General features: G+C 35.2%; 2 protein-coding genes and 1 long non-coding RNA gene across 4 annotated transcripts; 2 read left to right on the top strand and 1 right to left on the bottom strand.

Annotated features, from left to right (window-relative positions):
* Nucleotides 1–1,552: 1,552 nt before the first annotated feature.
* On the top strand, nucleotides 1,553–2,005 carry LOC127102240 (uncharacterized). Its single transcript, XM_051039639.1, has one exon. The coding sequence runs from the start codon at nucleotides 1,553–1,555 to the stop codon at nucleotides 2,003–2,005; it is 453 nt and encodes a 150-aa protein (XP_050895596.1).
* A 14-nt stretch (nucleotides 2,006–2,019) lies between these two features.
* On the bottom strand, nucleotides 2,020–12,513 carry LOC127101371 (uncharacterized). 2 transcript variants are annotated; one of them, XM_051038759.1, is made up of 15 exons: nucleotides 12,221–12,513; nucleotides 12,027–12,106; nucleotides 10,732–10,890; nucleotides 9,752–9,965; nucleotides 8,380–8,466; nucleotides 8,161–8,300; nucleotides 7,265–7,345; nucleotides 7,104–7,168; nucleotides 4,566–4,738; nucleotides 3,761–3,891; nucleotides 3,594–3,681; nucleotides 3,296–3,509; nucleotides 3,052–3,152; nucleotides 2,703–2,876; nucleotides 2,020–2,584 (listed from the first exon to the last, which is right to left on the bottom strand). In XM_051038759.1, the coding sequence occupies exons 1-15, from the start codon at nucleotides 12,506–12,508 to the stop codon at nucleotides 2,459–2,461; spliced, it is 2,121 nt and encodes a 706-aa protein (XP_050894716.1). In that variant the 5' UTR covers nucleotides 12,509–12,513; the 3' UTR covers nucleotides 2,020–2,458. The 2 variants fall into 2 exon arrangements, with proteins under 2 accessions (XP_050894716.1, XP_050894715.1); XM_051038758.1 differs by having other exon boundaries at nucleotides 2,020–2,876.
* Nucleotides 12,514–12,961: 448 nt separating this feature from the next.
* Nucleotides 12,962–14,640, top strand: LOC127101370 (uncharacterized). The gene is made up of 3 exons (XR_007794625.1): nucleotides 12,962–13,082; nucleotides 13,213–13,875; nucleotides 13,964–14,640. It is a non-coding gene; the product is annotated as an uncharacterized LOC127101370 (long non-coding RNA).
* Nucleotides 14,641–15,761: the final 1,121 nt, after the last annotated feature.

Genomic DNA, 15,761 nt, shown 5'->3' with positions numbered 1-15,761 from the left:
GTAACAGATTCCATAGTATGAATAATTTTTTTACTCAAAAAATCAAACGTGCTAATTTTATAAATTTCTTTTAATTTAATTTCTGTCATATATCAGTTAACTAATCTATTTTCTATTTCTTAAATTTCTAATTCCTGATTTTAGAAAGTATCTTGATCTAATTCAAATTTGTCATTGTTTAAGGTAGCAGGAACTAAGGTTCGGGTACTAATATTGCTACGTGAACTACATCCTAACTCACTCAAAGCCTTGATGATTTGAGACATAGTTACTAAATAATAAATTATTAAACAACTTTCTATTATGTAATTGGTTATTTCTTAGTTTTTCCTACTTACTCTCTCTCTCTCCTCCCCCCTATTGGTTGTTTTCTTAATGGCAACTACAATGTGTTAAACCAACGGTTTTATTCTCTCACTTCTCGGACTTACGACATGCACCACACACTATCAGCAAAGTACCCTTAAAGAAAATCAAAGTTCAGGGTTATGGTCGAAAATGAACAGTAAAATAAGTAAAACGTTTAAAATAATTTTTTTTTCTTTTAAAAAAAAAAACTAATTATATATAACATTAATCGAAAATCATTTGATATGCTAACGAGATGTATAAAAATTAACGACTTACAAAACTTTAACAAAATCGCTAATTTTGATCATTCTTTTTAACCTATCAAATGATTTTCGATTGATGTTAAATTTTATAGAGATGATCTATATGAAAATATATTTCAATTCAACGGTGGATTTTGTTATATGAATATACATTAAACACAGTTTTCAGAGATGTATGGTATTAAGTTTAATATATTGATGTCATTTGAACTTGACTATATATATATATATATATATATATATATATATATATATATATATATATATATATATATATATATATATATATTATTGATTTGCCCTTAAATCTAGTAAATTAAATAAAAATTAATGAGGGGCAAACTTTGATATTGTGGTGTGGGTCGTATCTTCTTTTCTATCAGTTGTGTCTTTTTGTCGTGGTAGGCCTAAAAATAATTAATTTATTACATCCACACGTGCGCTCCCTTGACTAGCAACATGTTCTGATGTCGTTCACACAGTCAAAGGACAAATGTTGATTTGGCTGCTTTCGTAACTCATAAGTTAGATGAGTTTTTCCCACGTATTCTTGTTCTCCACATATTCGACATCTCAATAAATAACGTTGAAATTTCCTAGTTAATTCGAGATAGGGAGTAACACAGTAGATGTGTTTGTATAGAAATTTATGGTAGATGATTGTTTATTCCTAATTCTAAAAAGAAAACTCAATTTTTCTTCAATTGAATTATAATCACTTACGTTTTCTTACGAATTTAATTACATCACTTCCCTTGTAGATTGCGTCAAAATCAATTAAAGAAACCATCGAGAAGCAAGATTAATTACGTGAAAAGTGAAGTTTCGAGGAAATGCATAATTGAGCATTTTTTTATTAATTTCAACGACGACTAATGAGTCTATAAAATGGTACTAAACCGCACGTAAAGAAGAAGAAGAAAAAAACACCAATCAAAATGAAATTATCAGAGTTAGAAGCAGCAGGAACAAAGTGCAGAGAGCACATAAATGACAAACAACTACCTGGTGTTTGCTATTATTGTTTAAGAGACAAACTTTCAAAGCTTAACAACAACAACAAACAAGTTCATCATGTTCCTCAATCTCCACAACACTTTTCTTCATCCTCTTCAAAATATATGTCTCAATCTCAAGGTCATAGCCGTCGTCTTCACCGTCGGCAAACATCTAGTGTGATGGATTCTTTTTCTTCCAATATGGTTAGCTTCAATTATGAGTTGAAGAAGAGTAAGTCGATTGCTTTTGTTTCAACAAGCCAAATCAGAGAAAGGGAGGTTAATGGGAATTACAAGAAAAGAAGCTTTTGGTCCAAGCTACTCAAATTGACAAGGAAGGATGTAAAAGAAACCTTAATGCATTCAAGAACAACGAGGGAGAGAAAGGGTTGAATTTTCATTATGAGTTTAACTTGGAATAATTTCAATAATGTAACTTACATATAATTAAATTGCAATAATTTTACTGTAATTATTCTGCTTATAGATTTTTTACAATACTTACTTTACTCTCTAAAGTGAATTAGCCAATGAAACTAAATCTGATTATACTCTGTTTATGTGATTAATTTGGAACGTATATTAATTCCTGTATAGGAGACTATCATTCTGAGAGATTTCTCAACTAATGTACATGATAGAATGGAAATTGCATAACCAATTCTGTAACACTTACAACTTCTTGCGCAAACTATTCCGTCTAGAAGAACCGGAAATATTAGCCTCTGTTGAATTATCTTCATCGTTGTAAAAGGCTGTACGGGAATTGCATTTCCAATTCTTGCACAAACTATCGACATCATCTTGAACTGTCATTGTAAGAGGTTTGGTCCATTGAAGGCTGGTTCAGTCTTTGAAATATATCATCAAGAGATTCAGAAGAGGAAACACTAGAGATCCTATCTTGCTGTGTTTGACGTATGGGTAAAAAACCTTTGACGTCCCCGACGTCGGCCTTGAAACTCGTAAAGCCTTTTTTTAATGTTTGCCATGTGGAAACAAAACCAGAAGTTCCAGATGTATTACTATAATGAGTATTGCCTTTATCGAGCAAGGAAACCTTAGCAGAGTCTAAGTTTCTCGCTTCTACCTTCAATTTAGATGCTAGTCCACTCTGCTGTCTGACGGCAGCATACTTACTGCTGATCGCGTCTCTGCTCGAAGTATATCTCCTTGTCTCTTCCTTCAAAGTTTTGGACAGACGTCCATTACTATCGGTATTAGTTAAAGTGGAAGTTCCATTCATTTCAACAGCATTCTCCTCCTGAACAATGAAAGTAATGACATGAGTGGAAATGTTTGAATGAGCAGAGTAACAAATGTTATATCTTGCAGCTGTCAAAGTCACGATGATGTTAAGCTACACACCAGAAGAAAATGAAAATAATGAGAAATGATTGCTTCCTTTTTTAGGGGATGGGTGGGTGGGTCAAACATACCATAACGTTGTTGCTAGGTTCAACAACAATGCTATTAAAATTCCTCGCAAGTGGAACAACTTGCTCGCCTACTTTACAACCTTGTTCAAGCCAATACCGTTCTACAGATTATACGAATTCAATCATCAGCAATAGTATCACAAATTTAGTATCCTACTATACATAAAAGCTTCGTAGTTTAGACATGATTTGCCATTTAATTTGAACTAGAGCTTTAACAACTAAGAAGTCTTGGCATGCATACCTTTCTGCAAGATAATTAACCCAGATGAATTGAAACCATCCGAATCTTCAGCTTCAGTTTTGAAAATATATCTCTTCCAACTACCCAGAAAATCAAATACCCTGTCAAAAAAGTTGCTTGCAACCAAAAGGGTATATATAACCATTATAAGTGGAAAGATTTTGTTAAATTTATCTCCAAAGAAAGGAACGGCATTATCAATGTTCCCCATTCGCTGCAAACAATTACAAAATGCACCGAGTTAGAAAAACGATTAATAGGAAAAAAGAAATGCATGAAACCATGATAAAGTAACTACCTGTTCAAATATAGTTGTTTTATCAGACCCTAGGCGAATGAGATTGAGAAAGTTGTATGATACAGGGGGGGCATAGCGAGCAACCATACTGGGAATGAGATAGAAAATAAATTATATTTGCTAGATAGCACGGGCAATTCGGGAAACAATGTGCAAATATCACTTACGAGCATATCATAAGCAGGTTAACTGGGCTGGTCTGCCTGGGTGTCAATGAGTAAAACACCAGCCTTCCAATTTTGAATAAGGAGAAGTATGTGCAAATGCACATGTACATGAGTGGAACAAAAGCAAAAGCCTAAGCAAGAAATCGAAGATATGTGATTCAGAAAGCAGCTTCTCTTCATTAATATAAAAATACGGCAAGCATTTCATTGAGGAAAAGAAACATCCTGTGGAATTCCATGAGTAGTTAAGTTTATCTTGTAAGCACTGAAAGTATAAAAATGTTTTACAGTGACGTCCAATCAAATTTCACCATTCGGATATGTTAATAGTACTTTTCAAAATACTTACACAAATATCTAAATGTTAAGATGTGATTGGATGTATGTGTATAACTATTTTATACTCTTAGTGCATACAAATTAAATCTCACTAATTTGTATGCATTGACTTCATGCATAACCCAACTCCAAAAGTGAGTTTAAGTCCTAGGTAGTGAATTACAACCTTAGCCAAAAGGATGCAAGTTTGTTTTAGCTAAGAAAAGATAGGCATAGAACCAATTATATTTAAAACAAAATAAAATCAAGCACGGGTGCAGTTGACCGGTTAATATGCACCCCAAAGAGGCCCAATTGGTCCATCACTAGGAAGTTCATATGAGATGTGTCACGTCAATCTTTAAAATATTGTAAGATTTTCCATATTCTAAAATGAAATCTTCATCACAAACTTTTATTCGACAAGGTGAGATACGTGTGTCGGGGTGTGTGTGTGTGTGTGTGTGTGTGTTTATATTGGTCCTACCTGCACAAGCATCTCCTGTGTTCCAACAGATTTTATGAGAATTGAGAAAAGAGATAGATCGACACTAGGTAGAAGAGTTGCCTCTGCCAGAAGAATTGCAACAGACATGATACCAAGTATAACGGCCAACCCTTTTTCAACTTGCATTCTCAAAATGCATCGCCAGAAAAATTCTGCAAAGAACCACCATTTATTCAGAAACCTAAATCAAATCTTCTTTACACTATGTTTGATTTGTTAAGAGAACCATCGTAAATTGTATTATTTCATAATGAAGACATTTAGTTTGAGTTATAAGATCTTGTGATTTTTTCATTTCATATTGAGAGGGGTTTTCACATTAAAAGTCTTGGTGTTAATGTGTTGTCTTCTTTACTCTATTTTTCTTGTTGTCTATCTGAATCACACTGGGAGGGGCATTTGTCAAGCATTTACAACAAGGTTAACTACTTATATATTATGATGAAATAATACAAACATTGGTTGTGGCATGAAATCAAACTGAGAAAGTTAAAACATATCACATGACATGAGAAAAATAAAATTTAAGAAACTTCAGAAACATAGAAAAGCATGATAAATATGAGCAGATTACATGGACTTCACACAAGGTTTGTTAGAATTAGATTCAATGGAGGTTTCCTTCAAAACCTGGGAAACCTCCATTGATAAATTCAATGTTTCAAAATGACTGCCAATATACATAGTTGTATTGAATACTAATTCATTGTATGCATATTCAATTATGTACTGTAAGTATACTAGTTAAACTTCTGTTACCATATTTATGTTAGAATTAGCTATAGTTATGACGGTTGTAAATCGTAATAGCTGTCAATTGGCTCCGCAATTAGTCCTTTTAGTACTCAATGCACTCATAGTATATGTTAAGACATGTGGTTGGCCTAACTCAACCCTACAAAACCGGTTGGTAGAGTGAGGACTGCCCCCACTTATAAACACATGTTCAGGCCATATTTTGTCCGATGTGAGACTCTTAACAGTATACAACAATAACATCTTTGCCCACTACATGAATCAAACGATGTTATAATATCTAACTATTTGTCCTTCCTAATGAGAAACAATCTATATTTAAAGCCTTCATAATGATTTGGCCTATAATTTTTCATGATATCTCTATCTCTATCTTTTTTTACACAAGAGACACAGATTAATTACGATGAATATATGTTGCATCATAGGTTATTGATATCTTCGTATACCAAAAAGATAACATTTGTGGGAAACTAACAGGAGCATCATTACTAAAGTTAAATCTAGTAATATATTAGACCTATTAATATTACTAATTGTGCATCTTTGACTACCCACTTGGCATGTTCGTCCTTCTGCTTCTCTGTCAGGAGTAGGCTTGGTGCCATCAACTTGACCCCAAAGGTCCTTACCTGTGACAAATATCTGGAACTGAAATGACCAGGCTGAGTATGTCTTGTCAATAAGGTGAATGAAAAAGATATCATATTTGTCATACTTTTCAGTAGAGACATGAAGCCGAGAGAAAAAAATGACAAGGAAAGTACAAGAAACGAGATCTGGACAGACTTGAGAAAGACGAGACTAGGACTTTTGGACTGAATTAGGGAAGGATCAGAACCTAGACTGATACCATGTTTAACACAAAATTGTGTATGTTTCTGCTGTATTATTCCTCTATATATAGTGTATACAGTCTGTTTTCATAATTAAGGAGATACTAAAATAATTACATTACAACTCTACAATAATGAGAAATCATTGCTAATAATAATCATTATCCTGCTAATCAATTCCATTGACATGAAGGTCATTGGAGAAATTTCAGATATAGAAGGGAAATGAAGGTTATCAATGAAGAAAGGGTCGAAGAAGAGTTCAAGGCTGAGAAAGCAGAAAAATGAAGGAGGAGTTCCTCCCCATGCACCATAGTGTTCTCTCAATCGTCATTGGGCTGCTGAGTCCTATCTCCATCGTCATTATTGGATTTTTTCGTGGGAGCACCGATCCTTGTTGTGAGCGGGTGGCGGAGGTCTTTTGGTGGAGACCAGGCCTACTGCTGCCCCACTTTGCATTTGGGACCAAAAATACCACCCAACACACAGCATATAATCCAGGAACAAGGTCACGTGTTTTGCACGTTGCTCTGTCACTCTACTTCAATTTATGGAACCCAGGTGAACACATGTGTAATCCTTCACACCTTGTGTCAGTTTTTTGTGCTTATGTTTAAGAATAAATAGGGAAAGGTCAGGGAAAATTGGTTATTAGGAAGTTATTGGGAGGGAGAGACCAAGCTCTTAGCGCTCTAATTCTTGGTAGGGAACCATTGTAACCAGTCTGATGTCTGCATTACTGCAATTCTTTGACTATGTGTACTTCTGTTTCATGTTGTAGTCCCGCCTTATTATCAATAAAAGTCAGTTTCCTCTATTAAATTCTACTGGGTACCAGTTTCGAACATCAATACAATTCCAATTGCAGGGGAAAAAATTAAGTGGAGTTAGGAACAGGTATGTCAACAGAGATTCTTATAATTACCTAAAGTGTCGAATAAAGACCCTAACTTGCCAGTCCGAACAGGTCTGATGCTTGACATATATTTCCTGAAATAATAACATTAAAAAATTGCATAAAGTTAGCTGGAACAGCTTTTAAATACTATTGAAGCATATTGAAATGGGGCATAAATAGAAGCAAACCATCCAATTATGTTGCGGCGTTCATAATTCTTAGTCGTGTCTTCCAATTCAAGGGCTTCTAGTACATACGTCATGTACTCACTGCAAAAGCAACGATATGAGGAAAATACCATGAGACCTAGATGTAAGGGTGCGAAAAAATTAAGAGCTACAACCAAATACCCACACTTGCATATATACCCAGTTAATAGTCGGCTTTGGAAGGGTGGGTGGGTCATTGCTGCCGAGAAAAAGTATTTAACATGACCCAATCTCGTTCATGCTCATCGAAGAAATCTATTTCCCCATGGGATACCATCAGAAAGTCAATCTTTACGAAATCTTTCATGCTAATAGAAGCTAGGAAGCTCTTAGAATGTGTGGGTTGGGCCTAACTCATCCCGACAAAACTGGCTCATCCCTACTAAATTGGCTTGTAAGGTGAGGGTTGTCCAAACTTTATAAATACTACACAGATCATATCTCTAAGCAATGAGGGACTAAACCCAACACAATGAAGGTGTTGGAGACTGCAATGAAGGTAAGCCAAGTGCTGCAATTAGGCGACTAGAGGCAGACCGCAATGAAGGCGGAATTTCCAACAGAAGCTCCTCCATTTAAGTAAGTTCATTTAACCAGAGCAATCATAGGAAGATTCATAAGTGAATTTGATTCAAAAGAAAAATGCCGACAAAATACATGTAGACCATGTAAGAAAAATATATTTTTATATTGCCCTAATGAATAAATATTAGGTGTTGTAATTAATATAAACAAAAGATATATGAATATAGCTCTAGGAGGTGCTTTAACTCCTAGGAATAATAACACCTGAAGTACCATTTACGGCTGCTATAAATAACTCAAGAGCAATTTCTCAAATAACCAACTTAAAGGACGGATAATTATTTGCTTACCTTTTATATCTGCAGTACTCCTCAATAGCCCCCCGAAGATGACGTCTTAATGTTGCCATTGACTTCTCATCAGTATCATAATCCATATCCCTTCCCCCTAATCGGCCACCTTGTGGCGTGAAGGATGGATCTTCCCTAAACTGGAAAACTGAATATTATCCTAACAATGAACCATGTTCTGTAACCAGAATCTTTAAGCAAAGAATGTAAGATTTATACCATTTGAGTTAGCATGTCATCAATTACATCCATGTAACGTCTTAGAGGATCACGCCTAGACATCTGATTTGAAGTGGCTCGAGCAACCTACAGAAATAAGTCATCATAGAACTTCAAGTTTTTGCCTTTTGCAGTAAGGGGGCAGGTTTTAGAAAGTAAAAAAACAGAATTAGTCTAAAGTTTAACTAAATTGTGTTGATCCAATCCTATCTTGCATTACCCCCATACCCACATTATTAATAGTAATGTATTAAGCTGTTTAGTGTGTCCTATCATTTGGGCTTAGAGTGTCTTATTAAGTGAGGAATGCCATTGGTGATAGTCTAGCATTGGAACAGATTGGCAGGATCTTAAATTAGACAAAAAGTAGGATAGGCAAAACAATGTTTTGCTTAATTTGATTTGACTTGTTCTAAAAATTATCAAACATTGCGTGCTACTTGCGATAAGCTTTTTTTAGGCTTACCTGGTTTATTAGCCTATTTAAAGTTCTGTTTCATATTAAGGCTTTGAAATAGGCCATTTGGCCTATCTCAAATTAGGCTAACCAGCTAAAAAGCTGACAAGAATAAACTTATGTACAATTAGGGTCGGTCCAACATATTTTAAGGCCTAAAGTGAATTGTTAGAAGAGGCTTTTTCAAAATTAATAGTAATATTTTAAAAAAAAATTCTTTATTGTAAATGTGTTTCATTTAAGTGTAATTTTGAAGGTTTATATATAGTTTTTACTGTATGTATACATTGTGGTAGAACTTAACCAATTTATTTAAGGAGACGGAATGATTGGGTAATGTATTTTAAAATAGTTATATATAAATAAAATATATTGCTCATTCTTCAACCAAAAATTAATATGGTGAGGTGGTAATGAGATTTTTGTTTAAGCCTTAGTCTTGTTTTTGTTTTCAACTATTGGAACATTATTGTCATTTTCTTGAAGCATTTTTTCCATTAATATACACAGAAATGGAAAAAGAAATAGCAAAACATAGAAATAGTAAAATGTATCAGTTGTTATTGAACGCTGAACCGTCTGGTTTGCCTCAAGTTTTACAACTGATGCGCTACTGGGGCCTAAATTTAGAAACTCCATAATCCAAAAAAGTAGAAGCATAAATAAAGTTCTAGCTTTAGTGGCTTTAGGGTTGGGTCACCCTGTGTACAATAATAACAAACTTGTTATAAAAACAAAACCCACTACTACTCAAGAGTCAAGAGCATGGGACATAAGGGTGGAACTAGGCAAGATTGAGTTGAATTCCTTCAAACTGAGTATAAGCTTGCTTGCATGAGATTAGCAAATTTTTCACACAGAGATTGGGAAAACATAAAACATAAAGTGTATGAATAACATGCACGAACCACTTACAACAATAGCATTTGAGAGTTCTTGATGAGCATCATCAAGTTCAACAGCCATTTTAGCAATTTTGTGGGAAAGAACTTTTTGGCGGGTGGTCCAGTCAGCATTTCTCCAAACATTTTTAGGAATTTCACTCAAACCGAAGCCAAGAAGAAATGCACCGGTAACTAGTCCGAAAGTATTTGAGCAAGCCATGGCAAATCCCAAAATACTTCCACTCCTGCTTATAAATGAATCAACTAAATAAAGTTATTTTAAAACAACAGGGGGGGATTCACTTGAAACCAAAAAACACACACGTGCACATGTAGGAATGCAAAAAGGTTTATTGCATGTTAAGTCGACAATCATGACCATCGTGTCAAAAAATATAAACTGATTGGAAGAAGGTAAGCATTTATGCATCCATGACAGTAATAAAACATGCAAGCTTCTAATTGACACTGAAAATCTATGTTATATGCATTTTATAGCTTTCCAAAATGTGCCCATGGTTTTTTAATGTGTTGAAAACTGAAACACTTATTACAAAAACAAAGTCTTGGAAATACATCAAATCGAGTTTCCTTGAAATGTCCTTACAAACACAATGCAATGATAGCATCTAGGAGTAAATGCAAACACGTCAAAAAACCTATAAGCGTTGGCTAAAATATGGCTTGCAAATGAACAGCTTTAACCGATAAAAAAGTACATTGCCGATGCCCCATAAAATCTAGTTCATTTAATTCACAAACAAAAAAAAGAAATGAAAAGAGGTCTTTTTGGGCACAAATTTCTGGAATATTTCATTCATGTCAAAGTCTAAACGCTGTTAAAAAAAAGTACCTACCCTTATGGCATTATAAATATTCAACAAAAAAAATAGATTAGTTGCGATGTGTGGGACATTTAGGAAACATTACAACTCTCAAAGTGAAAATAAGAATATGCATTCAAAGAAAACTAATTAGATAACAACAAAGGTTAAGAAGACAAGAACCAACCAGCGCCTCTGCATCATAATGAGAAGAATAAGTCCAATAAGGCCAATGGATCCCAAAATTAGATAAAAGACCAAGTTAACATGTATGCTAGTCTTCAATCTTTCTGATACAGTGAAGTCACCGGCATCTTCAAAACCCTGAATAAGGGGCACGACAGCCCTGCTTAGGATAGCATAATTTAATACATGAGCAAATTTGCACTTGTGGTCTGTAAAGTCCATTTATACACTTTCTTCCTTGGAATACTTGGTAAGAATGTATTATCTTACACAAGAATATGAGAAGAAGGCAAGTAACAATAAAACAAATAAGCAAATAGCATAATAGCTCGTGCACAAAATCTTCTAACATTTACATCTAGGCATAATAAATAATGTTTTGTAATTTGTTACTATTTACAGCATATGGCTCAAGCCTCAAAATCTAATCGTGCATCATATATTAACAAGTTGAATATTAAAGCTATCAAATTAGGGTGTCAACAGAGGGGTGTAATAAAGGAAAACAAGACAAAGAGGTTGGAGTAGTTGAGGAAACGGCCAGGTGGATTAGGGTAGTTTACACAATGGATTAGTTAGAACCTAGGAGGTAAAGGTTGTTAAGAGCAATGCCTTAGCTTAAATAGTAGGAGGGATAGATGAGAATGTATTTGGATTTGTTAGTGGTGGGAACCTGAGCGGCGGCTAAGTTGTGCAAAAGAGGAACCCTTTGTTGAATTGAAGAGAAAAAACTCATGGAAGAAAATTCTTTCCTTTTTATGCTTGTCATTCACCCTACCATCTCATAATGGTATGGTTCCATCTTTTTCTATCTTATTTATCACTCATCTCTCCTTTCCTTCACCGACGTTTCTACACTCCAGCCTTTCCAAAAAAAAAATCACAAGTCCCTCCCTCACCTCTATGCACTTCACATGTTTATAATTATTATTCATGTAATTTGTCCAAAAATTGATCAAATAGCGGCCATCCCGTTATCCCATTTTTTGGGTTGGCATTTTTTGGGTCGGCCGGTATGTGCTGGCTATCTGGGATTGACTATTCACATTAAATAGCAATTTTAGCTTAATCCCATTATACATTGTCATAATGTATACATGAAAAACATACATATTCCATTTACTAGAAGAAACAATGTTTCATTGCCAAGTAAAGAAAGAGCAAAATACCAGTGAATTGATAAACAGAAAAAGCTCAAAAAAAAACCTAGGCCATTCATTATCCAATATTGTCCTTTCTCAATCTCAAGTATGCAACTTACTTGAAGATAGAAACTTTTACAAGAAGTATACATACCAAGTAAGCAAAAAAGTGCTCCAATATGACCAACTCCAAAAGAAAGAAATGCCTCCATTATCGGAAAGGGAAGATATTGTCTGTATGTGTCAAAGAAAGAAACGGCATTATAAGAAATAGTTTCACATGCAATTCTACAGTGATTCAAAATTCTCTTTGATGCTTAAGGGATAGAAAAGGAATGGTGATAGTACCAGCCAGATGTCAGCGGGGACGAGGATGATGATGGAGAGGGAAACGAACCAGGTGTATCCAACGGTGAAGAGGACGTAGAGAGGTACGGAAGGTCCGGCGAAGTACCTGAGTGTGAATAGCACCATCCCCATAGTGAGGGGAAGAGATATCAGGTAAAACACCCACATCTTCTCTCTCTCGATTGATCGGTTTCGATCGATGAGAGTGGCAGTGACTTTCAGGCGAAGTATACTATTACTGTCAACTTCGTTCCAACTGCACCTCATACCCCCTTCAATTATGCACATACCCTTCCAATAGATTTTTTTGGACCAAAATACCCTCGAATAAATAGGTTATATTTTCGAAAAAATCGAATTTTATTTTATTTTCGCTTTAAAACTTTCGAATCAGTCTTTTTGCCATCGTAAATCGGAACATTAAGAATAAGTTTTCTTATTCGCAAACAACATACCGGAACACTTTCCAGAAGACTTTCGGTTCGCTGCAAATTTTAGGCGTTGAACCGGAATTCTTTAATAAAGATTTACGGTTTGGAAGAGTGGTTACCGGAACTCTTCGTAAAAGACTTTCAATTTTCATTCAATTAACCGGAGCTCTTCGTAAAAAAAATCGATTTTCATTCAATTAATCGGAAGTCTTTTGAAAAGTGTTCTGGAAGTGTAATTGAGTTTTCATAACAACGGAACTCTTTTTAGTTGTGTTTCGATGATTTTTTTTTTTTTTATAATTTATTTTATAGTGGTTCGAAGACGAGGTGTCGACGGTAGGATTTCAGACCATAGTTTAGGACGGGGCGCATCTACATCTACAGCATAGCCAATTGGCTATCCAAGAGGGTCGTACGATACGTCTCTTTTGGTAAAGTATGAGCATCATGTTGCTCGTCATTTATGGTTTTGTGAGATAAATAAACAACGTATATTTGAAATCGAATAATATTTGAATATTTTATATTGTGTTTTATAATATGTGTTTTAATTTTTTTCAGGAAAGAGGTCCGAAGAAAGAGTTGAAGGTTGATGGACACGGACTTAAGCTGACATCAAGGGTTCCACTAGCTCTTCCACAATAGGTGGAGAGTTGAGTTTCTAGGTTTGGGTTATCTTCACTTCAGAGAACTAGTTTGAACAAGATAAACACAAATCTGGTATCCGCATTTGTGGAAAGATGGCATCTAGAGACATCTTCATTTCATATGCCGTTTGGTGAGATGAGCATTACTTTGGATGACGCCTCTTGTGTGTTTCACTTGTCCATCAGGGGTGTGTTCTAGAGTCCTCAAGATGTCACTGAAGAGGTTGTTGTTGACTACTTAGGAGTGTCACATAGTGAGGCATAAACATGTGTTCGTAGCTGTAGGGGTTCTTATTATAAATTGGAGTGGTTATAGGATTTATTCGTACAGCATAGAGCTGCTTCTAGCTGGGCATATGCGACTAGAACATATTTGTTGATGTTGGTGGGTTCCATAATTTTTGCCGACAAGACCTTTACACATGTCGAGGCACGATATCTCTTACTGTTTACGGACTTAGATAGATGTTCGGGATATAGTTGGGGAGCAGCTACATTGGTTACCCTATATAGATACCTTGGAGATGTGTCCATGTTCAGTTGCAAGCAGCTCGGTGGATATCCTACTCTCCTACAGGTATATAATTTAATTTTGTTTATTAAGTGTTGGTTTCATTTTATAAAGCATGTTAATTTAATTTATTTTGTTTATTATGTTTTTATAGTGTAACAGTGTTGGATTCACAAGTACTTTCCAATTGTTGGAAAAATAGGATAGAATTGGAAACCAACTGATAATTGTGGTCCTCCTCGAGCGATGAGATGGTCATATAGGCAAGGAGTCCTGAAGGTGGATGATTTGCAACCTATTTTGGACGAGCTGACACTTGCCGACGTCATATGGCATCCATTTGAGAATCATAGAGGATGGCGCCAGTTTGATGAGTTATGTTTGTACATGGGGTGTTTGAAGTGGGGTGACACAGTTGTTCCATACTTGCCTGACAGATGTATACGTCAGTTCGGATACAAGCAGTATGTTCAATCCCCACCTCTTGATTGTATGATGGCTAATGATATTGATGTTGATTGGGTTGGTTACCATCAGAGCGTTCTTGCTGTGATCCGTCCAACATTGGCCACGACTATATCTGATATAGAAGATGGATACCTGGAGTGGTATTATTGTGTTTCTCATCCTCGTTTGATCTCGTCCCATAGTGATGAACCAAGAGAGGTGTCAGATCATGTTCACGAAGCAGGACCATCTGATCCTAATTGGACTCGTGTTTCTACATTGATTCATCGTTATCTGAGACAAGTTAATGCCGAAGAGGAAGATCCGCAGTTTGCTGATTTATTTGAAGTTTTGCATATTTCTCGTTCACATTGATTTATGTATTAATTTTTAGAACTGAATGTAATAAAATAGACATAATATAATATTCATGTTTTGATTACATATTCTTGTTTTGATATAGGCGTAAGTAATTGCTAATGTTGTAGACGTCCTGCAAATCCTAATATCCAAGACGTTGCTGCATGACAATGAAACTTCTTCCAATCTAATCTGACCGGTGGCAACATAAACCCCTCTTTCATGTTTACCTGATAACAATAATTAAAACATATATTTAATAAAGTGAAATAAGTAAGATAATTAAAACAGTAAGTCATATAAAATAAAATATGTACCTGAACCTAATGATTTTGGTTAACAAAATCAATGCAATAAATGGAGACATTTGGTGAATGTGAACTTGTCATAGGAAAGAAAGTCATGCACGGATTGCCTAAACAGACAAGTACAATATTATAGCGATTTGCTATCAAGTAACCCATATCTAGTAGAGTCAGCCATTTTTGTGGCGGCTGTGAACCAAAGGATTCTATCATCAAAGATTCTCTCACTTCTGCCAACCGATTACAAAATAACTTATCATACAAAGTTGATCTTTCCTTGTCTATTATTTTCAACTCCAAGTCTCGACGAACCATTGACTAACCATCCTCACCATATCCATGCAATGCTGCAATGACTCTAAATCCACAATTACCATCTGATACAACATTAACTACATCTTCAATGTATGACCTAATATGATTAGGAAATTGAAGAGTAAAATGTTTCTTTGATTGTGGTTGTTTTTTTGATAATTTTAACTTCTTCGAAGTCTGTGATGGTTGATATTGCATTTGTGAAGATTTATATGCCTTATCAACATACTCATGATACGAAGGGTCCCTGTAAACATCATATCCTACTGATTTTTTTCCTTTCTTCTTCACTCCTCCTTTGGTTTTTAATTTCTCGGGTGGTGGGCACAATGAAGTCATTGTGGGGTATGCAAGTTCACAAACCCTACTCTTTAATGTCATTTTCCCAACAACATCTAATGACTTAAACCATTTCCATAATTCATCTATTGCACAAGTCATATCCACCTCTGATCCATCATCTGCACCTACCTCTAACTCAACTTCCATAGTTAGTTTCCTCCAATGAACAAGAACAACATCTAT

This window comes from Lathyrus oleraceus, chromosome 7 (assembly GCF_024323335.1).
Source record: "Lathyrus oleraceus cultivar Zhongwan6 chromosome 7, CAAS_Psat_ZW6_1.0, whole genome shotgun sequence".
NCBI classification, from domain to species: Eukaryota; Viridiplantae; Streptophyta; class Magnoliopsida; order Fabales; family Fabaceae; genus Lathyrus; species Lathyrus oleraceus.
Note: the sequence above shows the minus strand (reverse complement) of the source record. Positions and strands in the feature narration are given on the sequence as shown.